The sequence below is a fragment of the Symsagittifera roscoffensis genome, chromosome 5 (assembly GCF_963678635.1).
Source record: "Symsagittifera roscoffensis chromosome 5, txSymRosc1.1, whole genome shotgun sequence".
NCBI lineage: Eukaryota > Metazoa > Xenacoelomorpha > Acoela > Convolutidae > Symsagittifera > Symsagittifera roscoffensis.
In genome coordinates, this window is record NC_087066.1 from 21,022,995 (window position 1) to 21,050,797 (window position 27,803).

The window sequence follows — 27,803 nt, forward strand, 5'->3', positions numbered from 1 at the left end:
ATTAAAGCAGCAAAACTTGTAAATTGTTAATTAATCTTCTCTTCATATCCATAAGGCCCACGAGCATCGCAAGGCTGCCAAAATAATTAAAAAAATTTCTTTTTTGCTTTTTTATTGACGCAATCCTGTAGATGATCACAAATTGAGGCTTAGTTTGTACCTTGATTTGAAAAACTCGAAACAACTATTGTATCTAGCGACAAAAATTAATGTCCTCTGTCAATGTCCTCTTGATCCGGTTTGTCGAATTTTTAGTTCTCAACTTGCGATTGTTCTTTTTTGTTCCGACTTTCGATACGAAAGTAACGGAAAATTTGTGCTCCGGGTGGTTTTGTTTGTTCTTCAGACAAATTTCGACTTTTTATCTAGCCATTTTTGACGGAATTTTTTTTTATCATTCAAAAAGTATTGTTGTCCTGAGCTTGTCCATTGTTGTCCCGATTTAAAGATTGTCATTCTGGATAATTTGGGACCAAATAGCGCGCGATATATTTCGCGCAATTAACGTGTGAGCGGAGATTTACTCCGTCTTAGAAATCGTTTCAAATTGGTTAAAGGAAGCTTATTTGCAGTAATTGATTTGTTCCTAGGAGCAAAATCTATCCTTTTGTACTTAACATGGCATGTGGAGGGATGATTTTCATGAAAAAACTTCATAATTTAAGAAAAAAATTCATTTTATTTAATTACATATAATTTTTTTAAGGTTATTACTTGCTCCATAAACCTTAAAAGGCAGTCGGAACATTCAGGGCTTCGCCCTGATACGAGCAGTCTTGTTCAGTTTTTAAGTCAAGTCTCTTAATTCATCTAATAAAATTTTGTCGTAATTGACATCGTACATTTTCCTTGCATTCATTTAGTTTTAAAGCAACAGCTATGTTTTGCGATGAAACAACCGAAGCAACCTGAATAGTAACGAAATAGTTCGAAAAACTGGGGGCTATTGTCATGCGCGAAAGACCGATTGCGCAAAAAAACTGATGAAAAAAGGACCGAAAACAAAATTAGCCGAAAGTCAATTTTTGAAAAGAAACAGTTGCCATTCAATTAAAATGAATTAATTGATGCAATATTTTGCTTCTTTCATAACGAAACCTTTGAAATATAAAATTTGTTCCAATTCGGCGGGGTCAGTGACAATTTGAGAATTTTGCATATTTCTGCCGTTTTTATTTTTGGCCAATATCAATTTTCAGTCCCTGGAAATGTTTACTTTCTTTCAAAAATTTAGATTACTGAAATTTGATTGGCTGATTTTTATTTTCGCGCATTCGCTCCTTCCCGTATGAGGGATTCCACCTGAAAAATTTACAGATGGGAAATTTGTATGAAACAGGACCGCGAAAAAAGAAAATCAGGTTGAACAAAAACAAATACAAACCGATTAAAGAGAGCAAAAACATGAGTTTTTCAAAAGTTATTTCGGGGTAAACATCTAATTTAATTATCAAAACATGGGGCCTAGGAAATTAGACGAAAAGCAATTTAGACGTGACCAACTAAAACGAACTTAGACGTCGATGCGAAATTACATTTATGGGAATTAGACGTAATTGTATTGTTTCGTGTCTGAAATTTGTGTACCGACTACAATTAACTTTTGTTCAGCTTTCTTAAATTCAAATCAACTTCTCACATGCCGCAATTTATGCATTTCAAAAATGTTTTATAATTTTAAAATTAACATTTTATAAATCAAATGAGATAAATATTTTGATATGCAATCGGATCATATATTATTTTTGTAATTATGAAAACTTGTTATAAAGAATAAATTTTGTTAGCCTTTTGCTTTCCATCTAAAATGCTAGTTTTGCAAAAACAATTTAACGTCTAAATTCGTTTTTGTTGGTCACGTCTAATTTGCTTATCGTCTAACTTCCTAACCCCACAAAACATAGTTGAAACATACGTTTAACTGATTTTGTAGCTCAGCACAATACAAATTTGTGTAGAATACAAATCCCTGAATTATTAGAAATAACTATAGTTTGGAGGTTGGTACAGATTAATTAGAATTCAGTTATACAGTATCTGTCTTCCGATGGTTATAACCCAGTTAGCAACATATTGGTGATTCGCAAATAGACCACATCTTTCACCGTTTGATTAAAAAAATTAACTAATTTTAAAAAAATTAACTAAAAGTATCCAGAAAATTAAACAATTTTGGTCAGTGTTACCATAGTTTCAGGCGGATCATTTCAAAATTTTGCAATCAATTTTTTTCCGTGTTGATAAACAAAAGCCTAATCAAAATATAATACAAAACAGCTCATATCAGGGCGAAGCCCTGAATGTTTTGACAGCCTTCTAGGGTATATGGAGCAGTAATAACTTGAGATTTTAGTAATTTGAAATTTTTTGAGAAAATCATCACTCCACACCCCATATAAAGTACGAAATGATAAATTTTGCTCCTAGTAACAAATCAATTACAACAAGTAGCGTCCTTTAACCAATTGGAACCATTTCTAAGACGGATTAATTCTTCGCTTACGCGTTGATTGTGCGAAATATATCGCGCATTAATTGTCCCAAATTGGCAGCAATGGAAATCTTTAAGCGCATTTTACTTTAAACCCCTATAGAAAGAACTCTATTCAAGTTTGAGCTCAGAACAACAATATTTTTTGAATGATATAAAAGCATCCGTCAAAATGGCTAAAGAAAAAGCCGAAATTTGTCTGAAGAAAAAAAAACATAAGACAAATATTCCGGAGCACAAACCACCCCGGAACACAAAAGTTCCGTTACTTTCATTATGAAAATCGGAACAAAAAGTAATATTTTGACAAACTTCTATATTCCTTTGTTTGAGATGTTGTGGTTACCTTTTACTAAATAACTTTTCTATCTGTAAAATTTAAAAGGTAAAAGTTATTGTTATTTTTAAAGATATTGAAGAAACTTATTTCATGAAAACTTAAATTTGGCATTTACTATTGCAATTGAATTTGGTACCATTTCCTATTGCACAGATTAGATGCAATCTCAATGAATAAATCCAGTTCAGCAAATATTTTAAATGATTTGAGAAACTACATGATTCAAATAATGTCCTAATTGTCTGAGTGAACATTCCCCCCACACCCCATAGAAAGTATGAAGCGGTAAATTTTGCTCCTAGTAACAAATCATTTATGGCAATTAGCGTCCTTTAACCAATTTGGAACCATTTCTAAGACGGATTAATTCTTCGCTTAGGCGTTAATAGCGCGAAATACATCGCGCGTTAATTGTCCCAAAATGGCCAAAATGACAATCTTTCAACTCCTACAACTTTACGAAAAATGATCAACAAATGAAATATCTTTTCAAATTTAAGCGAAGGACAGCTATACCTTTCGAATGATAAAAAAAATTCATCAAAATGGCTAGTTGAACAATCAAAACTTGTCTAAAGAAAAAAAACTGCTATTTTGTTACTTTCGATATGAAAGTCGGAGCAAATAAAAATTATTACTTGTTTGAATACCACTAACACATGAATAAACTAAAACAAAACTGAATGTTTTGCCTGGAAAGAATCATAAGGAATCAATTTCATAAGTGATCAATAGGAATCATAAGGGATCAATAAGAATATCAATTTGCGGTAGTTTTCACAAAAACAAGATAAGTAAACCGCGTGATTTGTGCAATTTTTCATAAGCGCGTTGCAATCTCAATGAATAAATCTAGTTCGGCAATTATTTTAAATGATTTGAGAAACTACATGATTCAAATAATGTCCTAAAAAATGTTTACTAGCAACATCGCTTTGGGTATAGTAATGGGCGTGAAGAGCGTATTTTCACAGAACAAAAAGAAATTCATTTGAAAGCATTTTCAAATGATTTTTTTCTGAAAACATTTTCTGAAAACAGTTCTAAATTCTCATTTGTGTTGCAGAAATTCTCATTTGTATTGCAAGGCTATAACACACAAAAACGTAACTGTTTAATTTTTCAGCTTTTCAATTATTGACTTCCGATAGATACTTTTAAATTGATGTTAACGTTTTTAAACTTTAGTTGGACAATCTCGAATAAAAGCTTTTCATCAAGCGATTGGCATGAAAACTGCCATTAATTTACATGCACAAATTCGCTGATATTTTTAATTCCATTGGCGCAATTATCTCAAATCTAAGTTTTTCAGAAGGGCATCAAGAACGTTTGATTTGAACCAATACTGGTACTAGTTTACCTGTTTGATCCCTCAAATATGCTGTGGTTCCTAATGAAAAAATTCTAACAGTAAGCATGCTTATTTCTCTAGATTGCTATCCAAACTGGCCTAGTTAGTTTAGTGGTTACAAGTACAGTCACCAACCCCAAGGCGTATATTCAAATCCCGTGCTTGCTGCTCTTTTTAGAAAATAGGCGGGGCCAATCATCTAAACTAGTTTTGTCACGGGACCAAACAAGTAAACTAGTACCCCAATACCTATATCGTATCTTGACTGCAAAAATACTGACAGTTAATTTGGTTTCGTTTATGTCTTTGCAAAATTTCATAGAGAATAGCCAACAATAATTCGTACAAGAAAATTAGTTTGGAAGTTTTAAAATTAAAAAATTTATATTTAACTTACTTCAGAAGTCAAGATCAACAAAAATACATAAAGGGGCTTAAGAGAGCAAAAAAAATCACTGTTTTAAATAAGTTTAGCTAATCAAGCTAATTTGAAATCTAGCCAGAATCTGTATAATCAGTTAATTTTTAACTACCAGAAACACTGTAACCTACTGAAACACGCAAAATGAGAAAATATTCGTAAAATGCGCGTTTTGTTGGGACTTGAAAAAGCATCGCAATTATCATTACGTTTTTTGACGCCATATTTCTTTTGTATTTGTAGATTGAAAATTTTCGAAGAAATGATTTTCAAAGGAATGATTTTTTCTAGTTCAAGTTGTTGCCAGAATTTAGCTTAAAGTTCTTAAATCAAGAAAAATTTCGTCTATGTTGAAGTGAGCTTTTTTTGGGTATTTGCCCCATTTCTAACACTTTGAAAGCAATTAACCAATATCAAATTTTGTTGGCTCATATCCGATGAAGTGATATGCTAATCACTTTTCTTATCAGTACATTTTACACGTTTTGCACATTTTACATGTTGAAAAGTATTAGAACATTTTTTGTCCAGCAGAGAACTGTATTTCAAATTTTTGGGTGATTTTTGTATTGCGCCATTACTTGAATCATACTTGAATCATCAGCAATCATAAGGGGAGTTTTTATCTGCATTTCAAGGGCAATGGGGACAGAAAAACTAAGATATGCATTGGCGCAAAAAATGAGGATTTTCTCGAGGGAAGGGGCGGATTTATTCTGAAAAAAATTTTAAAACTTTTGCCGACCTTTTTTTCAGGTCGACTAAATTGATTTTCCGAGCTCTCCCAAAGCATTATTAAGACCCTGTTTTGGTCAAATTTACTGCGCCGCAGGCAAAATTATGAAAAAACAGGCCAAAATTTTGACCAAAAAAATCGCGCTTTTTCGGCGCGCGCTGCCCCTCAAATTTAGTATATTCTGGCACCAAAGAAAATTTTTAGGGTCAGTCAGCCAAAAATGGATATCTCAAAATAGTACAAAGAGGGACCCTTTGGGTCGACAGGGAGTCAAATCCCTAAGGGGGGAGCGTGGCGTCCACCCCTCCCTCCCCAAATCCGCCCCTGCCTCTTGTTATTTTTTGAGAATTCATCGTTCACCAAAAGAAATTGGCAACTGTCCTTAAATAACATACAGAAAAAGTTGCTGGGCTCGGAAAAATTCTTGCGGGCTCTTTAACTACACTTCAAGCGCGTGATTCTCAGCTCGAAATCAGTTAAGTTGAAATCATTTTGTCCATTTAGCGACATCAGGCTCAAAAAACGGCTAGTTGATTTTTTTTGAATATTTTTGTTCTGTCTTAAGTTTTCGTCACTGTGCGAATCAGCAATTTTTGATAGCTAGATGTAGAATAAGAGGAAAATGGTTTCGGAAAAAAAATTGGTATCTGAAACAATATTATGTCATTATTCATTCACAACTTAGGATATTTTCTATTATAGGACCCAAGGTTATCAAAATGTTGGGTCTATTCACTTATTCCGCCCAAAAACCAATATTTCAACAACTTGAAGAGAAAATCTCTAGCATTCAATTTGATTGGCTAGAATAAGCCAATCAAATTTCAGAAGCATTCAAAATGTTTTGTTGGCAATGTTAAATCAATTTAAAATTATGTCCAATTAGTCGAAAATATGAACTGTTTGGAAAACTATTCAAGTTTGTTTCATTTAACTTGTTGAGTTTTACCCAAACCAGAAGAAAAAACTAGAAAAAAGCTACCGGAACAAAAATGTCACTTTTAGCATCTGCTCAAAACTCGGCCTTGTTAGAAATTGGCTACAATGAAAATGGTTGAATTTTTATGAACCAAATGAATCATAAAATGTTTTGTTCTCTGTATTTATACATTGAATACGACGAAATTGCATAATTAAGAAAATTGGGCGGAATAAGTAAAAAGACCCCAAATGATAATTGAAATTTTGTTTTTATTGAAAATGGAGATTTATTTTTGGTGATGTTATTTTCAACCTTTCATATTCAAGCTTCTGATCAAACTTTCCTAAAGATCAGTTTTTCTTATGCAACTTGTAGAAAACTATTCCAAACCCTAATAAAGTTAGGCCGAGTTTCAGCATTTTCAACTTTTTGTTACTGCCTTTTTGGGATTTTTTGAAACCAATAGTTGCGTAGGTCTGAAGTTGACGAGATAAAGGCTATCTTAAATTATGTGTTTGATGGTTTCAAGGAAAATTAGAAACCCAATGGGGCGAAAGTTGCATCAATTTCACATTAATACAATCTCTATTTTTTCACAATTCACAATTTCAGCCAATCAAAACAGTGGAAATTATCAGGTAAATGAAGTGAAGGCAAATTTGAGAGTTACGGTGACCGTTTGATGTCAGTGGTGATAGAGTATATATATTAAAGAACGACTTCTGATACCAGTTCAATCAGCGTAATTTTATCAAATCAACCCAATAATCAGGTAACAAATTTGCATCTTCTCAAAAATTATAGTTTATTTTTTTCGTATTCTTTCAAAATAGATTCTAAATTTGACACTAACTCTTTTACGCTTTAAATATTAACTAGATTTGTCCTAAAATTTAGTCAAACTGGTCAAAAACAAGGTTTTGTTCGATTTTCAAACCCAAACTTAAAACTGCAAAAAAAACTCCTTTTTGTTTTTTGCTTTGATGAAGTCTGAGCTGTTTCAAGAATATAAAAAATCTACCCTCTAGTTCAAAACAACTGACTATAGAAAGTGATACTTTTATTCGCAGACTTTTCCTTGACCGCGGGAAAAAACAACAGAAATAGAACATCGGAAGCTGTGCTTAAACCGTAAGTCTTTTCATGCTAGCAGCGTTTAGAGAAGTAATTATCAAGAAAAAAGAAGAGCGCAGGAATCACTGTTCCTCTTTTACAAAGAACCTTGACAAACAAAAACACAATTTAATGCTCATTTTTTGGAATGGGTAAAATTGCTATTCTCAGCCATAGACCACAATTTCTCAGAACCTGAAATTTCATAGGCATAGGCACTACCGTCCCATTTATAGGTACTCGTATATTCAACAATAAAAAATTTTATGGTGTTTTTTATGGTCAATACACCTGAATTTCTAAAGTAATTATAGGTAAAGTTTTTGTTTTAATGTATTTATAGGTAATTTAAGGAAGAGCAAACTGACGTGTTAGAATGTGTTAAAGTATTTTTAAGCTAATTTTATAAGGTAAACTATTTTTGTGCGTAGCTGCACGGAATCTTTTTGGGCCAGCTGTTCTCCACATTCTGTCACGTCAGTTTGTACCCAAAATGGATTTCTTTCAAAATTCCCCCACCCTTGCTTAACCGTTGCATTACTTTTTTTATAGGGGTGGCAATTCGTTACTAGGTACCATAAGGAAGGAAATAGTTAGAGAGATCACAAAAACCTCTCGTCTTGTTAAATTTCATAGCATCACTGACCATCCTTGTATTAGTTTTGAACACAATTTTGATGCCAATTGTAAGTAACTTTTTCCAGCTTTTTCTTGTAGCTTCAGAAACTCCAAAAATGTCGGATCTCTTTAACTGTTTCCCCCCTCGGGTGCCTAGTAACGAATATCCCCTATAAAGAAATAAATCAACGGTTAAGCATATGAGAATTTCATATCTAATAACGAATATCCCCCTTTTGCAAAAGGGGGATATGTAGTTAAAGAGATCCAAAATGCCCGCCATTTCTTAAGACACTTGACATCGACGCCTTCAGAAAAACTACTTAAATACGAATTTGTTGCATCGACTTACAGCTTTTTAAATAAGAGCGCCAATAAAATCTATGCATTTTGTAAAGAAAATTTTCCAAAATTTGAAAATTCGTGCACTGGAAAATTCGTGTCTTAAATCCACTCTCTGAAGAATTAGAGATTTAAACAAATATTAAAAAACATAAAATACACACATGCTTAATTGTTCAACAAAGAACATTAGTTGATTTTTTCAAACGTTTTATTCTCCAATAAAATATGTATTTTGCTTTTTCTTTGGCGAGTTTTATGTTCTGTAAAGACATAAAACAAATTTTGTTTGTAATTTTTATGTCTATTTTCCCTTCCGATGTCTCGAACCATTAATGTCAAAGGGCTCCAAATTTACAACTTTACGATACACCCTGATCAGATAATAGCTTTGGTAATTTAGCACTTCACCCTTGGCATTTGAAATTAACAAGTTTTTATGGATTATAGACCACAAAGTAGCCAAATAAGGTGTCAAGTTCTTCATTTGAATGGCCAAGGGTATTGTAATTTTCAGAGACAAGGAAAAAAATTCACATTGTCAAAAGTTACATCGGCAAGAACCAAAAAAAAAATAAACAAAATTTTCAAAGTGAAAATGTTGAAAATACTTTTTTTTCAAAATGTTTTCAAATTTAAACAATAAACAATCAGAAAAAAAATTCAAAGGTTTTGGATTTTTAAAATACTCAAAAACAAAACAAACAGAACTAAAAGCTTATCAAAAGATTGTCCTTTAAGCTGCCTATCATACAAATACGTAGTAGAACAATTGAGAATCTTAGAAATGACTTCATTATTCACATATTTCAATTTGATGATTTTGCCTTCCGACTTCTGCTTTGGGCGAATTGTTTTATTCGCCCGCTGTTCTGTAATACAATTATGTAAATGAAGTAGCACAAATGGACCCCTAGGCGTGAAAATGATCATTCAAAGCTACCCATAAATCGAGGCAAAATAGTTTCGTTCTTGTTTACAACCATATAATTAAAACGCAATTTGCTTTCTGCTTCTAGTTTTTTTTTTCATATCACCACCCAATCATTTGCAGTGCAAGAGAAGACCTCTTATATCAAGGAAACGGAAATTATACTATAAAGTTTTCTTTGTTATTCAAATTCTTCTTGAAGGTGGCGCTCCCGGGTCGTGGTGCTCGATTTATGTTTCAATTTTCTCGAAAAAATTGGTATGTTTCGTTTGTCTGGTCAAATTTTGGTATGTTTCGAGTTTCGCGACCAAATTGTGGTATTTTTCGACTTTGTTCGACCCAATTCAGATCTTTTTCTATAGGTTTCTACTTTCTCTGACATTTTTAAAACTTTGAAAGTTTAACTCCGCATAGATATGTTTCGATTTTCTCGACCAAAAATGAATATGTTTCGACTGTCTCGACTTTCTCTACAAAGAAAAAATTTTCTCGCTTTTTGTCGGCTGTTATTGCTCCAAAAACTGTTCTCAAGGCTTATTTGATCTCTCAGAGAAAACAAATGTGGTTTCAATTTTCATTTCAAATTTTGGAACTGAAAATTTGTTTTTATTTGGTTTAGTTTTTAATGGTGTTCAATATAAATGAAATAGCTCCGATATTGAGACAGTTTCTATTGCGCCTGTAAGTTTTTATCTTTTTTGTTAATATGTTTTTAGTAAAGCCGATTTGTTGAAACAGTACAAAAAATTTCAAAAATTTCCTCGATTGATGTTTTGACTGTCCTCGGCCTACATTTCGACTGCGCTTGATCTACGCTTTGATTTTCTCGACTATCAAAAAATCCTGAGTAAGTTCACAAAAAATTATAATGTATGCTCTTCAGTTGTTTTTTTTGTGATAATACTTGCTATGAAAAAAAAAAATAATAAGAACCTTAGAAATGCCAAATTCCTCATTTTTTCTAAGTTGAATATCCCAATTTTGCTTTTACTTTCAGTAAAAATCTGGACTGAAACTGTTGATGTGAAAACTAATACTTGAAGAATTATTGGAAGAATTCATTTTTCCTTGCCTCAGGAACCCTTAGATTTCCAAAACTTAAATGGTTCCCTCTGAAACTTTTAGTTTTGCGTCTAGCAAATCTCCTCAATTGATCGTTGCGAATGACAAACTTTGGACGGAGATTTTTTCTGAGCAGACTTTATTTCTCAATTTTCAGTTTAAATTTAATTAAAAACAACTAAAATTTTGAAAAAAAAATTAAGTTGTTTTCGACCTATCTTTCAACTGTGCTCGACTTATGTTTTGACTTTCACGACCTATGTTTCAACTCTCTTGACCATTATCGGATATGTTTCGACATTGTGCTCGACTTAAAATAGCTTCTCGACCGCCAAATTTCAGTCGCAAAACTGCACTTGCTCGACTTTCAACGTCGAAACATAAGTCGAGCACCTCGACCCGCGAGGCTATTCAACCTAACGAGTAGCTATCCTCTGGGATAAATATTCCAATTACGTAACGACAGACAAAACATGATCAAATACAAATCAGAAAAAAATATCGGCCAGCTAAATATTATCAATAATATAATTGTTTTTGAAAAGCTTAACAAACTTTGAAAATTGATCCTCTGAAAACGTTTCAATTTCATCAGGTAAAATTTAATTTGACATCAAAATATTGAAGGATAAAGATAAAAAAAGGATTTTTGCGTTAAATAGGAACATTTTTGTTCAAGATTTTTGAACAATTTTCTTCAACAGTACTTAAATGAACAGTTACGAAATGTCTTAGAGTTAGTTTAAAAAAATAGATTACTTTCAGTTAATTGGAAATTCTATTGCCATTGTTTAAATTGAGAGTTGTTTATGGTAAGCTAGAAACAAGAAAAGAACAACAAAAACAGCAGCAACAAAACGGCATCGACAACAACAACAACGACAACAATAGATGAAGAACTTGAGTGTAGTGGTAGTGGTGTCGCTACTCGTCGTCTTGCTTACGAGTGACCATCTTGCTTCGGCTGTTGCCACAGGCGAGACGCAACGACTGAGAAGATGTGCTCGGGGAACCGACGGAGAGTAAGTGCAAACATTTTTGTATCCTTTTCAAACTCTGGATCATCAAAAAATAATTTAATTTTCCTATTTCATTTCCGTTTCTATGAAACTACAATATAGGTATCTTATTTCGAGCTCAGCTGAAATAAAAATGAGTACAGCAAGTGAAATCAGTAAATTGCGAATCCAGTCATCAATGTATCATCAAGTATCAGCGCCTGTGATAATTCAAAGACCAACAAAATCTAGTTTGCAGACCACATCAAAATAGCTGATCAATTCTAAATGCGTATGTTTACAAGAAAACATTACATCAATTGAAAAGTCTGATTTTGCGATTTTATTTACTGTGTTGGTACATAAACTTGTCTCGATTAGATATAGTTTGAAAAAGGTCTCGTTTGACAAATGATATCATTTGAAAGATGAAAAATGTTTTGATTAGGTATCGTTTTTAGAATTATTACAATGAGCACGAGCATAGACAAGCATAATTGTTCAGCCAAAAAAAAAAGAAAATAATTCGATTTCTGCTTCTCATTTTCGAAATTGACTTTTTCCTATCATAAAAATGAAATGATAACATCTGGTGTGTTTGGGTTTGATACGGCCCATATCTATCACTTTTTAAAACTAAAATTGATTATATAAAAAAGAGTTGTTTTCCTATTATGTAAGAACATTTATCATACTCAGATGCTCTGAAAGGCTTGTCTAATTTTTTACAAATCTCAATGGAAAAAATGAGATTATGATTCATTTTGAAATTAAAATTAACAACAATTGATTGAACAAGCCCATTTGATTAGATAAACTGATTTACAACACACTTAACAGTTTTTATGTTCGCAGATAAAGTAAATTTTATTGCTTAAAAAAATCAGATCGAATTGGGTGGATTTTTACAAGATACTATAAATAATTGACATCTAAGCAAAATCAAATCGACTTTTTGGGTTAATTAATTTGAAAGGTTTTTCAGGTTAATCTAATTATTATTGTTCCGACTTTCGTAACGAAAGTAACGGAATATTTGTGCTCGGGGTGGGTTTTTTTTCTTCAGACAAATTTTGACTTTTTAGCCATTTATATTTAGCCAATGAGCTTAAACTTGAAAAGATAATTTACCCGTGATCATTTTTTGTAAAGTTATGGCAAATTTTTTCGGCTGTTTGTCGCACATTGCAAAGCTCCCTCACAGCTGAATTTCAAATTTGAATAACAACTTTAATATCGCTTTAATGAAAGCTTTCGTGGTGAACAGCCGTAAAACTCTGATCACATCAGTTGTTCATGCTTTTAAACAGTATATCACTCATTTGGCAATTATACATAATAGAGGCTCCTCTATTCTCTACTTTTCACATACCGTCTAACTCACCTACCACTTTTCATTACAATCGTTAACATGAACAAAAGTTAAGACTGCAGGAAGTCAGCTTCGAAAAAGGCGTCTACTTTCTTGCGGTTTCAAGACATAGCGCAGTTTAATGAAAATCGGCAAATAACAATACGAAATAAATACGACTAATTATTGCTCCGACTTTCGTAATGAAAGTAACGGAATATTTGTGCTCGGGGTGGGTTTTTCTTCCAGACAAAATTCGGCTTTTTAACTAGCCATTTTTCACGGGATTTTAAAAATATCATTCGAAAGGTGTTGTTGCCCTGAGCTTAAATATGATCACCTGTGATCATTTTTCGTAAAGTTATGGGGGTTTAAATATAGCTATTTTGGCCAATTTGGAACAATTAAAGCGCGATATATTTCGCGCTATTAACGCGTAAGCGGAGAGTTAATCGGTCTTAGAAATCGTTCCAAATTGGTAGAAAGAAGCTTATTTGCCATAATTGATTTGTTACAGGAGCATATTTTATCACTTTGAATTTTATATGGCGTTTGTGGGGATGATTTTCACAAAAAATCTCAAAAAAAAATTTCAATTTTTTTATTAATTTTAACTTTTTCATGTTATTACTGCTCCAGAGACCTAAAAAGTCAAACGGAACATTCAGGGCTTCACCCTGATACGAGCGGTCTTGTTTTTATTACATTTAAATTTTCCATGATATTACTGCTCCATAGATCTTAAAAGGCAGACGGAACATTCAGGGCTTAGCCCTGATTCGAGCAGTCTTGTTGTTTTCGAAATTTGTACTCAAATATATTACGTAAGTTTTTTTAGTGGGCTACAGTCATTTGAAGAGAATTGCTTGCCGTAAATCATTAATTCCAGACTGATAACCTTAAAATTGTGCATCCAAAGTAATCCCGCGGTGATAAAAATAAATTTAACCGAAGTTTTTCAAATGCTTTTAAGATCAATATAAGGTACAATTTTATAAAAACAAATGAGACATCTTAAATTGGTACAAATAATTTTGACTGGAAAAAACAATTTGTACAAAAATAGTTGAAAGAAGGGTGGATACAATTCGATTTAAATCAATGTATTTCCCATTCAGTTATTTTATATGCAAACATGATGTGTCAAATTTTGAAGCTGTAGTTTTTTTTTTCAAAAAATGAACTTTAGTCAATTTAGAACTGACAGGAATGGATAATTTTAACTATAACTTTGGATAAGCTTAAATCAATATAAAAATGACTAAATCAAAAAAATTTTAAAGATTAGACAGTAAAGTTACTGACGTGAAGCGACAAATCGTAACAAAAACAAATTCGCACTTATAGACAAATTGCATCAGAAGACTACTTGCAATATACTTATAGACGCAGTCGCGCCAGCGTGTTGCGAGTTTGCCAACATAGGTTAGGATTGTCAACAAAATTTAGAGCCAGTTATCACCATGAAGCGTCGAAGCACGCATAGAGCACCTACTGAAGATCTTGAACAAAAGCTGATAAGTTGATAATTTTTATTGTTATTTTACTAGATGTCGCTTTCCGTAAATTTAGCAAGTTGTTTTTTGTTAGTTGTTTTTTGTTGCGAGTTGTTGCTGTACCGGGGACTAAACAATAAACTCAAATAGTTCGAGATGTTTACCTATTTTAACACAACTTGTTCCTATTCAAGAAATTTGAAAATGTACGTTTCGCTAGAAATTACTCATTGCTGTACCCAAAAAGCTTGGGCTGCTTTTTTTTATGACTCGTAGTTTTACTCAAAAGGTCACAGACAGCGCAGATATTTTCTTCTTTTCTCAGTCATTCCCCTAATAAGTCTGAGATGTTTATTCATTTTTTTCCTTCATAATTTTTTTTTCATTTGATAGTTTTTCAAATATTTGTTTCACATATTCAAAATGTCTTTCTTGATTTGTAGTATTTAATTTTGCGGTGGAAATAACACAAAAAAATCTAAATAGCATCATTAGAGTGATTTGCGGGAGCTCGGATAATTTGGTCGACCCACCAAAAAAAGGCCGAATTTTTTTTTGAATATTTCGAGACACTGCTCCCTCCCATCGAGAAAATCTTAGATCCGCTCTTGTCTGAGAGCCGGAATGCCCACAATTTCTAGAAAGAACTATGGTCTAAGGTGTTTTTAGCCCAATTTTAGGTATCTCAAAGCAAACACTAGAGCGCCAAGAACTGTTTCAATTTCCGCTGTCTTTTCTTAAATATTTTTTACTTTGCGATTTTTAAAAAGCAGAAGACGACGAACACTAAGGTTTGATGGACTCTTTGAGCTCTGCGAATGACTTTATTAGTTAGCACGATTCAATATTAAGCTAAAAAATATATTTTTGATATTTTTACGGTCTGGCGTGCTTTCTTATTTTTCTTATGAGTCAGTTCTACAATTGATTGGTCTGACTGAGATGTTTTCACAATATTTTTAAAGTCATTCTCAGCAGATCCGAGGTCTTTTCACCAGACTCAGGTATTTTTTCTTTTCTTGGATCAATCCTTTCTATTCACGAATAGTCGGAAAAGCTCCCGTAGTTTTTAAGTGATTCTTTCCCTCAAACAGCCTGAGATGCTTTTAATCTTTCTTACGAAATTTTCTTTTATTCATGTAGTCTGGGATACTTTCTGGTTATTATGGCTCGTTCGTAGACTCAAATTAATGGGATGCTCTCCTAATTTTATACGACTGGCTCTTTCCAGATGCATTTAAGTGCTCTGCTGCTTTGCACCATTGTTTTTTTCTCAACACACTAAGTTTCAATTTTGTTGATAATAAATTAATCATATTTTTACGTCTCGTTCGTATACTCAGATGATTTTCTTTTTCCTAGGACTTATTCCTTTTCCCAAAAAATCTGAGATGTTTTTCTACAAAATTATCTTTTTTATAGAGTCTGAGAGACCCTCGTCTTTTTTATATTCTTATATTCAAATGGTCTGAGGAGGTTCACTATGCACCTGTAGTTTGAAATGCTGTTCTACTATTTACGAGTGGTTTCTATGCTCAAATTGTCTGAGATGGCAATGATAGTGTGTGAGGACAAGCTCTCACTTGACCTCCAGCTTCAGGTCTACCACAACCTGACCAAATTTAGCTGCAATAGTGGTACCACGTAAAAGTTCTAGACGCAAAAAAACGGCCTTGAGTCGCAAAAAACAGCTTCGCTCAGCAAAATAACACTGTCTGGAATGTGGGGAGATAATACAAATGGACTATCCTTGACAGGACTGTTAAGGCCTACTGATAGCTCCTCTGCGATTCGCAGGAACTACAATTATATTATTATAGATTCTAAACCGTCTGCGTATTTGGTGATTCTTGACGTTGAACTGTTTAATACTCTTACCCTTTACTCTTGATGCTATTCTTTGAGAACTATTATCAACTCATTCTTCTTCACCTTTTTTGTTTTACCACTTTTCACAAGAAATTTTTAATAGAATTTAGAGGACACAGAATTTAAAAGAAAACAAACATGGTATATTATTTTATTGTTCGCAGTGAAGACGGTCCGAAAAAGGGGCATTTTCAAATCTGAGTCTCGATTGAGAAGGCTACACTTAAATGCCACGCGCAATTCCTTATGAGTTATTTGTTATTGAGGTATATGAATCTCACTTGCGATCTCACCTAGGCCGTAGTTCTTTTTTGCGTTTTTCTGAATGCATTTTTCTACAAATTTGTCGAAAATTTTCTGCAAGTTTGTTCTGCAAGAGTGACGAAAAAATTTGTTCTGAAAGTTTGACCAAAAATGTCTGCAAGTTTGTTCCTTGGTTTGTTTGCGTTTTTTGAATGCATTTTTCTGCAAGTTTGTCAAAAATCATAATTGTGAAAACAGAAACATCCATACGTATTCGGTGGTTGTTGATTTTCAACCGCCCACTCCTATTTTTTTCGCGTGTTTCACTGAGCATACTGAGGCTGTATGGAAACGTGTTCATCAAAATTGGTCCATTCTGGCGATTAATTAGTGAATCATAATGTTGATAATTCAATTGAATTTTGCTCTCTGCATTTAACCTAAATTTAACATAATACCGATTTCCGACTGCTGAAAATGGCATCAAATGACGCGTGCTGCATTTGTTTTATACCAGGAAATCCTGGAAACCGACAGAACTCTATCCCTCTGTTCCTGTGGTTAAACTTTACCTGATACCCAAACTTGGTTCTCAAAAGGAAACGATCTCTCTAATTTAAATCCGGTTCTTCAAACTAAAAAACTGACGTTATCAATTAATACGTTTCATGGAATGCAAAAATCTGCAGATCTTTTTTATGGCTCGCTGCAAAGTTCTAACTTTTATCAGAAAACTTTCAGAATCGCTGATAAATCGACAATGAACTTTTGCATGCGTTTCAAAAACGACCTATATTTTTCTTTTGAATCCAGTGAAAGATTGAATAATCTGCTGCGGTAGTTATGATGCTTTGTTGTTTGAAGAGAATATGTTTCCGTGTAATCAGAAACTTCAGCTTCTAAAAAAATTGTCTAAAAAAATAAAAATTTTGAAATTTCGTGCTTGTAAGCACAAGTTTTGCTCAAACTTTTGATTGACAGTTTCTGTTATGTTTCAGTTGCCTTGAGCAGGCGAAGCGGCTGATCAAACGTGCTGCACATCTGGCAATGCGTAAGTGCACAACCATTTTTATAATCGAATAGCTAACCTTCGGTTTTTGTCAAAGTAACGATTTTGTGCAAGTTGTTAAAAATTATCTACAAGGGCTCGCTGATGACCATTTGTGAAAGATATGCCCATAAATTTAAATGGCTAGATTAGCCCACTAAAATTAAACTACAAGTAAACGGCAGATGATGAGTTCTGATTGGCTATAAAAGATTGTTGTTTCTAAACGATGTCCTCTCCAAATGAATTAAGGGGGGGGGGCATGGTCCTATTCTTGACGAAAAAATTAATAAAAAACAAGGATAACTGGTAACTGTGCAAGTAGCACAGAATGTTCCGACCATAGTTTTAAAAAATAAACAAAGTTTATTTTCAAATTATTATCGTTTTTTACCGGCGTGGTGTGATAAAAGGAGCTGAACAAAAAACTAGAGATTAGTTATGTTTGACAGTCATAGTGAAAGAAGCAAATTGAAAAACAGTTTTTGTAGAAAAATTACTACAAAAACAAAAAAATCAAAGTTTTTTGCAGTTTTTGAATTTTTGAAGATTTTGATTCCAAAAGGCGCTAAAATACTCAAGATAAACTAAAGTTACCCAAGTAAAACTAATTTTTTACTTTTTAATTAAGCTTTTGTAGCTTATAAGCATTTAAAATAAAACTGCTTTCTCGCTTTATTCGCTCGAAATCAGACTAAAAATCAAAAATTTTAAATCAGTTTTTCTCAGCACTGGGAAAACTTTTCTGAAATTATTGAATGTGTTTCAAATTAAGACTGCAAGGGCTTTAAAATGATATATCACTCAACCCAGTCCGATTGTTTTTTGTGGAAAATAAAAGCAAAAAAAAACAAAAAAAAACTAAAACAGACCCGAATACAAAGTTTCAATGGTCGAACAAAAACATTAAATTAGTAGTGTCCGAAATTCCAATTTTATCCTAGAAACACATGTCCGAGCACCTTTCGAAGGTGTCATCGAATCTAAGTATTACGTGTAGCTTTGGAAAGTTAACTTGACATTACTGATAATGTTTAGTTACTTGTTTACTTGAAGAATTATGGTTATCAAATTGAACTATCTTTCATCAAAAACAAAATAACCTTATCATATGTTGGTTCAATAGCGTGCTTAGGTTGCGCGGAGTCTCTGAAAATTGTAAGAGAGACCTGGAAATCAATTTGGTCGACCTAAAAAAAATGACATTTCCAAAAATTTTTCAAAACCCCCTAGCCTCAAAAAATTTCTGCAGATGACACTGCAAAAGATGCTTCTCTTCAAAATTGAACCCATGCCTGCCACAGACCCTTAAAAATATATACAAAACTTCATGCTACAATTTTTCAATACTTTTAAGGATTTAATTTATAAGTAACGTTGACTACAGAAAAAAATTACGATGAAAATGTACTGCTCAATTATTTGTCATATTCAGCCAATGAAGGTTTCTTATTGATTTCCTTATCTAGTAAGTCACATTAAGGGTCATATAATTTTCATGACATCTGGAAAATACAGGAATAATGACAATCCTTGCAATATATATGGGAATTTTTAAACTCTAGTTGAGCTCCTTGAGCTTGTCTTTTCAGAAGTCTCCTTATGGATTTTAGTCGGGTCCATTAAACAAAATTGCTTTTTTAAATTCTCGCTTAGCCGAAGTTATAAATTCAGATATGTTGCATTATAGTGAAGATCTTTTATTTTATGATGCTTCAACTTTTGCTATAAAAGTAATTGTTGGTATCCATCTAAAGCAATTTTTATGACCTTCCAGATTTTTGAAAATATGGCCAAAAATTTTGTTGATTTTTAAAAATCCGATCGACAAAATATGATGTATGGGTGATTAAACGAAAGACAGTAAAATACTTAGGCCAATCACTCATTTTTCCCCGGTATTAATTTCACCAGAACCGGATGTGACCAAATGAACAAAGAAAATTAAAAAGAAAATCAATTTGATCTCGATCACTTCATAGCTGTCAATCAAATTTATTAAAACATCTGAAATTTTTCAAAGAGGTATCTAATTGAGTTTAAAATCAGAAGAAAATAAAAATCAACTGAATATTTATTTTTTTTGAGTGATACTTCTGCTTTTGAGAAAACAGATTTCTGTAGGGAATTCCAGGACGAAGCAAAATGATTTTTGTTTGGACAAACAAGATAGCAATAGGAACTCGTTTTAATTGATTGATTTGGTATTTTGAGGTTATATGTTAATGCTGGCGTTGCTAAAGAGACACTGTTTTGTCTGAACTTACTTCCTTTCCTCTTCTGAAAAACAGATCTGTTTTTTAGAAGCTTGGAATTTAAATACCTTTGATGATCCACGAGAAGCAAACAATTTTTCTAATTGCGATGATAAAGTTTCAAGAAAATAGGAAAAAGTTTGGGCGATGGAGTTTTGTGATCATTGGTGAGTTTTTTTGCCGCGCAGGGTCTAAAAAAATCTTGGTGCCGAAGAAAGCGTGTATGAATTTATAAGACAATTTACCTATTTAATAGGCTACACCAGTAGACTTAGGGGGGGGGGGAGGGCGGACGCTCCTTTCTCAGCAGTGATTCGACCCCCTGCCGACCCAAACGGTCCCCCTTTGTACTATTTTGAGATCCCATTTTTGGCGACGGACCCTAGAATTTTTCTAGAGGCGCCTTTGGCGCCAATATGTACTAATTTTGAAGCGCGCGTCAAAAAAACGCGATTTTTTTGTCAAAATTTTCCAAAAATTGCCTAAAAACGCCTTTTTGGCCTGTTTTTTTTTTTCAAAATTTTGCCTGTGGCGCAGAAAATTTGGTCAAGATGGGGTCTTTATAGTGATTTAGGAGAGCTGAGAAAACCAATTTGGCGGACTTAAAAAAAGGTCGACAAAATTTTCAACATTTCTTAAAAATCCGCCCCCCCCCCCCACTCAAAAAACCCTAGATCCGCACCTGATACGCTATCTTCAAACTCACAGCCAATCTCGTCAACCTCTCAGAAACAATTTTCACATTATTTGAAAGACAGATTTTTAATATTTTCATTAATTGATGAACAGAACAGGCGTCACGACATCTCGGAAAATTATTTAAGCGAATTACAAAAGTGAGACATTTCAGGCAAACAAACGAGCAACAAAAAACCAACCACAATAAAATAAAAAAATTAATTTTTTTATTTATGTCGTTTGCAGATTTTTTTGAAGACAAATTTTTATTTCTCGTAATTTTAATCAAGTTTCTTTTTTTTTCAAAAAAACTGTTTAGGGTTATAACTAATTCATCAAACAAACCGTAATTTTGAATTAGTTAATTTGAATGCGCTAAGTTTTGGTTATTAACCATGCCCATTAAATTAAGATTTTTCATATCCAGTTTTTCTCAAAACGCCCTTCTAGCACCCTATTTTTAGTTTTTTATTCATTCAATGCTCACTTGTAGCTCTGATTCATTCTGGAAAGTCAAAAATTCAAGCCAGTTTTCTTCTGAATTTTTCATTACAGCTCCAATGTTATAGGCTATCACATGAATAATCATTCAACTTCTCACGATATTGTTTGGTTACCTAATTTTGGGTAAAAAACACCTGTTCGTAATACCAGGCGGTAGGCTGAAACACGCGGCAAAAAATCAGAACACGCAGCAAAAATGATGATAAGGCTGCCGTATTTTTACCCGCTTAACGATTGTTTAAATTATTCGGAATAGTCTAGATAAATTTTAATTTTTAATTAACGACACCTGCAACAAAGTAAGCTGAGAAGATCGAATAGATAAGACCACCGGGGTTAGATTTTCCACATGAATAGAACGCTTTCTTGTTCTGACCGTTGAGTCGGTTAAGGCTAGGTAGATCCAGATCCCTCTAGGTAGCTCTAGGTACAATGGTATAAGTTTCTGAGATTTGGCTTGCACCATAATAACATGAAAAACAACGATGGAAAAACATCAACTGAGTTGCAAATTTCTAAACGGAAACGGAAAACAAAACAAAACGGTAGTGAATAACTGAAACAACGGGATGATTTGAAAGGCGGATCCAGGAATTCCTGGAGAGGCGGGGGGCAGATTTTTTTTCTAGGTCGACCAAACTGATTTTCTGAGCTCTCCCAAATCACTATAAATATTTGACCAATCCTCTCGCTCCGCCCCCCCCCCCTCAAAACTAGTATAGATTGGCGCGCCCAAAGCCCATTTAGAAAAGTTTAAGGTCAGTCATCCAAAAATGGATATCTCAAAATAGTACAAAGGGGGTACCCTTTGGGTCGGCAGGGGGTCGAATACCTGAGGGAGGGGGGGGGGGCATCCGCCCCTCCCTAAATCCGGTACTGATGTGATCTGTTTTTTCAAATCCAAAAATCATTATTGAAAAAAAATTTATAAATCCGACATTGATTTTGGAGGCTGCAAAAGCACAAATATATCACTATAAAATAAACAATTCTGTTATAACGTCCCTATTTATAAAGTTTTCTGCTACAATCTGAAGATACATTATCAAAATCTTGTAAATAAGAAAAAAACCGTTCTAATTGTATCAGGACTTGTATCACAACAGAAAACAATACAAGAACCGGGGGACCATTCAACGCCTATGAAATAGCAACTTTTTTTTCAGGTTTTGATGTTGTTTAAAAAACGAAAAAAAATAATAAACGAGTTTCCTTTCAGTTAAAAAAAAATCTCAGTACAATTTGATGCACTTAGCGTCCAGTAACGTGATAATAAAACCAATTCATGCCTCTTTTCGGTTTGGAACAATTTTTAAGCTGGATTCAATAACCGTTTACGCGCTAATATCACGAAATAGATTGCGCATGTATTGCCCTAATTTGCCCATATTATCAATTTTCAAACCCCATATTGTTACGAAAAATTATCGAAGGTAAAAAAAATAATTTCAAGATGAGCTCATTATTTTTCTGAAATTTTGTTGGATGATGTAGTGAAATCCGTTCAATTGAGGCTGGTTAAAAAAGCGAAATTGGTCTCAAAAATACACACCGAGCACGAATACTATACACCTTTTTTTCATAAACAAAACTAAAAAATTAGGTCTAAAAACGCAACATTAAAAATTTGGATCAAATGGCTAGAACCAATTCGAATTAGATCATTTTCTGAGTCTGGTTCCCGTAATGTATCTGATATAGGTTTTAGGCAATTAAAAAACATGAACGTAAAGCTTTGATTTGGATCAAAGTTTGACTTGTTTTTTATTTTCGCCGCCGAAAATACAAATAAGAAAACTAGAAATTTGGGACCAGAAACTTGAGAATTTCGCAGAAAACTACTTATTTCAAACCTACCCAGCTGGAGATATCAAGCCCCATATTGTTAGGTGAAATTTTCGAATGGGAAAAATTGTTTTTTTTTCTGAGCATGTGTATCAATTTTTTTACTCTATGAAAACGTTTTAAAAAATCAACCAGCACAAATATTGTAATCGTTTTTTTTTGCGAAAAATGGCCCAAACAGGAGCAGTGGGTTGAGCAAAACAGAGATAATTTCAAAAGTGAAAAGCATGCTACAAAAGCTATTCAAATTTTGCCTGTGGCGCAGAAAATTTGGTCAAGATGGGGTCTTTATAGTGATTTAGGAGAGCTGAGAAAACCAATTTGGCGGACTTAAAAAAAGGTCGACAAAATTTTCAACATTTCTTAAAAATCCGCCCCCCCCCACTCAAAAAACCCTAGATCCGCACCTGATACGCTATCTTCAAACTCACAGCCAATCTCGTCAACCTCTCAGAAACAATTTTCACATTATTTGAAAGACAGATTTTTAATATTTTCATTAATTGATGAACAGAACAGGCGTCACGACATCTCGGAAAATTATTTAAGCGAATTACAAAAGTGAGACATTTCAGGCAAACAAACGAGCAACAAAAAACCAACCACAATAAAATAAAAAAATTAATTTTTTTATTTGTGTCGTTTGCAGATTTTTTTGAAGACAAATTTTTATTTCTCGTAATTTTAATCAAGTTTCTTTTTTTTTCAAAAAAACTGTTTAGGGTTATAACTAATTCATCAAACAAACCGTAATTTTGAATTAGTTAATTTGAATGCGCTAAGTTTTGGTTATTAACCATGCCCATTAAATTAAGATTTTTCATATCCAGTTTTTCTCAAAACGCCCTTCTAGCACCCTATTTTTAGTTTTTTATTCATTCAATGCTCACTTGTAGCTCTGATTCATTCTGGAAAGTCAAAAATTCAAGCCAGTTTTCTTCTGAATTTTTCATTACAGCTCCAATGTTATAGGCTATCACATGAATAATCATTCAACTTCTCACGATATTGTTTGGTTACCTAATTTTGGGTAAAAAACACCTGTTCGTAATACCAGGCGGTAGGCTGAAACACGCGGCAAAAAATCAGAACACGCAGCAAAAATGATGATAAGGCTGCCGTATTTTTACCCGCTTAACGATTGTTTAAATTATTCGGAATAGTCTAGATAAATTTTAATTTTTAATTAACGACACCTGCAACAAAGTAAGCTGAGAAGATCGAATAGATAAGACCACCGGGGTTAGATTTTCCACATGAATAGAACGCTTTCTTGTTCTGACCGTTGAGTCGGTTAAGGCTAGGTAGATCCAGATCCCTCTAGGTAGCTCTAGGTACAATGGTATAAGTTTCTGAGATTTGGCTTGCACCATAATAACATGAAAAACAACGATGGAAAAACATCAACTGAGTTGCAAATTTCTAAACGGAAACGGAAAACAAAACAAAACGGTAGTGAATAACTGAAACAACGGGATGATTTGAAAGGCGGATCCAGGAATTCCTGGAGAGGCGGGGGGCAGATTTTTTTTCTAGGTCGACCAAACTGATTTTCTGAGCTCTCCCAAATCACTATAAATATTTGACCAATCCTCTCGCTCCGCCCCCCCCCTCAAAACTAGTATAGATTGGCGCGCCCAAAGCCCATTTAGAAAAGTTTAAGGTCAGTCATCCAAAAATGGATATCTCAAAATAGTACAAAGGGGGTACCCTTTGGGTCGGCAGGGGGTCGAATACCTGAGGGAGGGGGGGGGGCATCCGCCCCTCCCTAAATCCGGTACTGATGTGATCTGTTTTTTCAAATCCAAAAATCATTATTGAAAAAAAATTTATAAATCCGACATTGATTTTGGAGGCTGCAAAAGCACAAATATATCACTATAAAATAAACAATTCTGTTATAACGTCCCTATTTATAAAGTTTTCTGCTACAATCTGAAGATACATTATCAAAATCTTGTAAATAAGAAAAAAACCGTTCTAATTGTATCAGGACTTGTATCACAACAGAAAACAATACAAGAACCGGGGGACCATTCAACGCCTATGAAATAGCAACTTTTTTTTCAGGTTTTGATGTTGTTTAAAAAACGAAAAAAAATAATAAACGAGTTTCCTTTCAGTTAAAAAAAAATCTCAGTACAATTTGATGCACTTAGCGTCCAGTAACGTGATAATAAAACCAATTCATGCCTCTTTTCGGTTTGGAACAATTTTTAAGCTGGATTCAATAACCGTTTACGCGCTAATATCACGAAATAGATTGCGCATGTATTGCCCTAATTTGCCCATATTATCAATTTTCAAACCCCATATTGTTACGAAAAATTATCGAAGGTAAAAAAAATAATTTCAAGATGAGCTCATTATTTTTCTGAAATTTTGTTGGATGATGTAGTGAAATCCGTTCAATTGAGGCTGGTTAAAAAAGCGAAATTGGTCTCAAAAATACACACCGAGCACGAATACTATACACCTTTTTTTCATAAACAAAACTAAAAAATTAGGTCTAAAAACGCAACATTAAAAATTTGGATCAAATGGCTAGAACCAATTCGAATTAGATCATTTTCTGAGTCTGGTTCCCGTAATGTATCTGATATAGGTTTTAGGCAATTAAAAAACATGAACGTAAAGCTTTGATTTGGATCAAAGTTTGACTTGTTTTTTATTTTCGCCGCCGAAAATACAAATAAGAAAACTAGAAATTTGGGACCAGAAACTTGAGAATTTCGCAGAAAACTACTTATTTCAAACCTACCCAGCTGGAGATATCAAGCCCCATATTGTTAGGTGAAATTTTCGAATGGGAAAAATTGTTTTTTTTCTGAGCATGTGTATCAATTTTTTTACTCTATGAAAACGTTTTAAAAAATCAACCAGCACAAATATTGTAATCGTTTTTTTTTGCGAAAAATGGCCCAAACAGGAGCAGTGGGTTGAGCAAAACAGAGATAATTTCAAAAGTGAAAAGCATGCTACAAAAGCTATTCAAATTTAATTTTGCTACGTTTTCATTAGATAGCTTGAAGTTTTTTTCAGCTGGTAGAGTTAGCTTGGGCTGTGACACAAATTTTGAAGATTGCTGGTCAAAACGAACTCCCATGCTTTTCGAGACGAAATCATACGGCGACAAAAGGGCAATTGGTTGTGATATGAGCAATCCCTATTCAGATTGCTTTGCGAAGCGATCCTCACAAGACCTCAATGCAGAGAAAAAGGCAATTGGCTGTGATATGAGCAATCCGTATTCCGATTGTTTCTCCAAGAAATCTTCCGAAAGTATGCCTTCTGATAAAAGAGCAATTGGTTGCGACATGAGTAACCCCTATTCTGATTGTTTTTCTAAGAAATCAACAGATCAAATGGAATCAGAGAAAAGGGCTATTGGTTGCGATATGAGCAACCCTTACTCGGATTGTTTCTCTAAAAAATCAGCCGTTCAAATGGAATCAGAGAAAAGAGCTATTGGCTGCGATATGAGCAACCCTTACTCTGATTGTTTCTCGAAAAAATCAACAGATCGATTGGAATCAGAGAAAAGGGCTATTGGTTGCGATATGAGCAACCCTTACTCTGATTGTTTCTCTAAAAAATCAGCCGTTCAAATGGAACCAGAGAAAAGAGCTATTGGCTGCGATATGAGCAACCCTTATTCTGATTGTTTCTCGAAAAAATCAACAGATCAATTGGAATCAGAGAAAAGGGCTATTGGTTGCGATATGAGCAACCCTTACTCGGATTGTTTCTCTAAAAAATCAGCCGTTGAAATGGAATCAGAGAAAAGAGCTATTGGCTGCGATATGAGCAACCCGTATTCAGACTGTTTCGCCAAGAAATCGTCAGAGAAGAGAGCAATTGGCTGTGATATGAGCAACCCGTATTCAGATTGTTTCTCTAAAAAGTCAGCAGATGAACTGGAATCCGACAAAAGAGCGATTGGATGCGATATGAGCAATCCGTATTCTGATTGTTTCTCCAAGAGGGCTCTGAAAGTGTTCAACACGAAGTTTCTTGACAACAAGAGAGCTGTAGGTTGTGATCTCGGAAACCCTTGGGTGGACTGCTTAAGTGAGTAAACGATCAACCGGAGGGATAGATTTAGGGGGGGGGGGTTTCTCCAGGATTTGACCCACTGATCACCCAAAATGTGCTATTTTAGTGCACCCATTTATGGTCAATCAACTCAAACTTTTCTGAAGCCCTCTTGGGCATTAAATTATGTATTTTGAGGGGTAGGGGCTTGTGCTGAAAAACGCGTTTTTTTAATTCAGAACTATACAAAAGTTACAAAAATTACGTTTTTTTGCCCAATTTTGCAAAACTAATAACTTCGGAAGAGCCTTTTGGTCAACGAAAAAAGTGGTAAGTAATTTCTACTTAAAACAATTGCCCTTAAGGTCGCTTAAATTGATTTTCAGATTAGAAAAACAATTTTGTCTCCGAATACATCCGTAAAAACAATTTTGTCTCCGAATACATCCGTAAAAACAATTTTGGGTTGTTCGACCAAAAATTGGTTTCCTATAACTGTGCCAAATAAGGGACCATTTGGACCCCCTTCCCAGCTAACTCCGCCATTCCATGTTTGGAGTATTCTGTATTCCTTGATTGGCAACCAGCTGCTTCTGTTCTCATGATAATTATTCACTTCATCTAGGAGCAGGTGACCTCTATTTATTAATAATAACCAAGACCTCAATTCTATTTCAGGCTAATTATTGAGGTCAATAACGGCTAACGAAGTGAGCAAACGAAGACATCAGCACACTCACTAACCACACACTTCTATGTCGTCACACAAAACAACACTGAAACGAAATCAGATCTCTCAAATTTGAAAACACGAACGGTGATCAAAATAACTAGATTGAGTCGTAAATCACAGTTTCTCTCGGCGCTAAGATTAAACCATAATTTCGATTTCTAGGCCATACACAGAAATACATACAACACCTGTACATGTACAAATACAAAATGCGCAAATGTTATAAATTCACCACTAGTGATAAATTATTCTGCATTGAATTGATGATTTATTGAACCCAAATCCACTATTTGTAAACAAGAGGTGAATCGTGAACAGATTAGCTGAGATTTATCATCAATCCCTTTTTGATTAGCTACTACAATCACCTTCCAGGATAAGAGGCGACCGAATGTGACATCATTATTATGACTGCAAT

The 27,803-nt window shown here is 33.8% G+C and overlaps 3 protein-coding genes across 6 annotated transcripts in view; 2 read left to right on the forward strand and 1 right to left on the reverse strand.

Moving 5' to 3' along the window:
- Nucleotides 1-27,803, reverse strand: part of LOC134846903 (importin subunit alpha-3-like) — a 408,629-nt gene that overhangs the window by 275,353 nt on the left and 105,473 nt on the right. The window lies entirely within an intron of this gene.
- The window catches only part of LOC134846906 (protein arginine N-methyltransferase 1-like), a 443,857-nt gene that overhangs the window by 254,024 nt on the left and 162,030 nt on the right, over nucleotides 1-27,803 (forward strand). The window lies entirely within an intron of this gene.
- LOC134846058 (uncharacterized) lies at nucleotides 6,877-27,725 on the forward strand. 3 transcript variants are annotated; one of them, XM_063863242.1, is made up of 6 exons: nucleotides 6,877-7,036; nucleotides 7,335-7,395; nucleotides 11,152-11,352; nucleotides 17,286-17,338; nucleotides 25,660-26,688; nucleotides 27,331-27,725. In XM_063863242.1, the coding sequence occupies exons 3-6, from the start codon at nucleotides 11,222-11,224 to the stop codon at nucleotides 27,333-27,335; spliced, it is 1,218 nt and encodes a 405-aa protein (XP_063719312.1). In that variant the 5' UTR covers nucleotides 6,877-7,036; nucleotides 7,335-7,395; nucleotides 11,152-11,221; the 3' UTR covers nucleotides 27,336-27,725. The 3 variants fall into 3 exon arrangements, with proteins under 3 accessions (XP_063719312.1, XP_063719314.1, XP_063719311.1); XM_063863244.1 differs by lacking the exon at nucleotides 7,335-7,395 and having other exon boundaries at nucleotides 11,148-11,352; XM_063863241.1 differs by lacking the exon at nucleotides 7,335-7,395.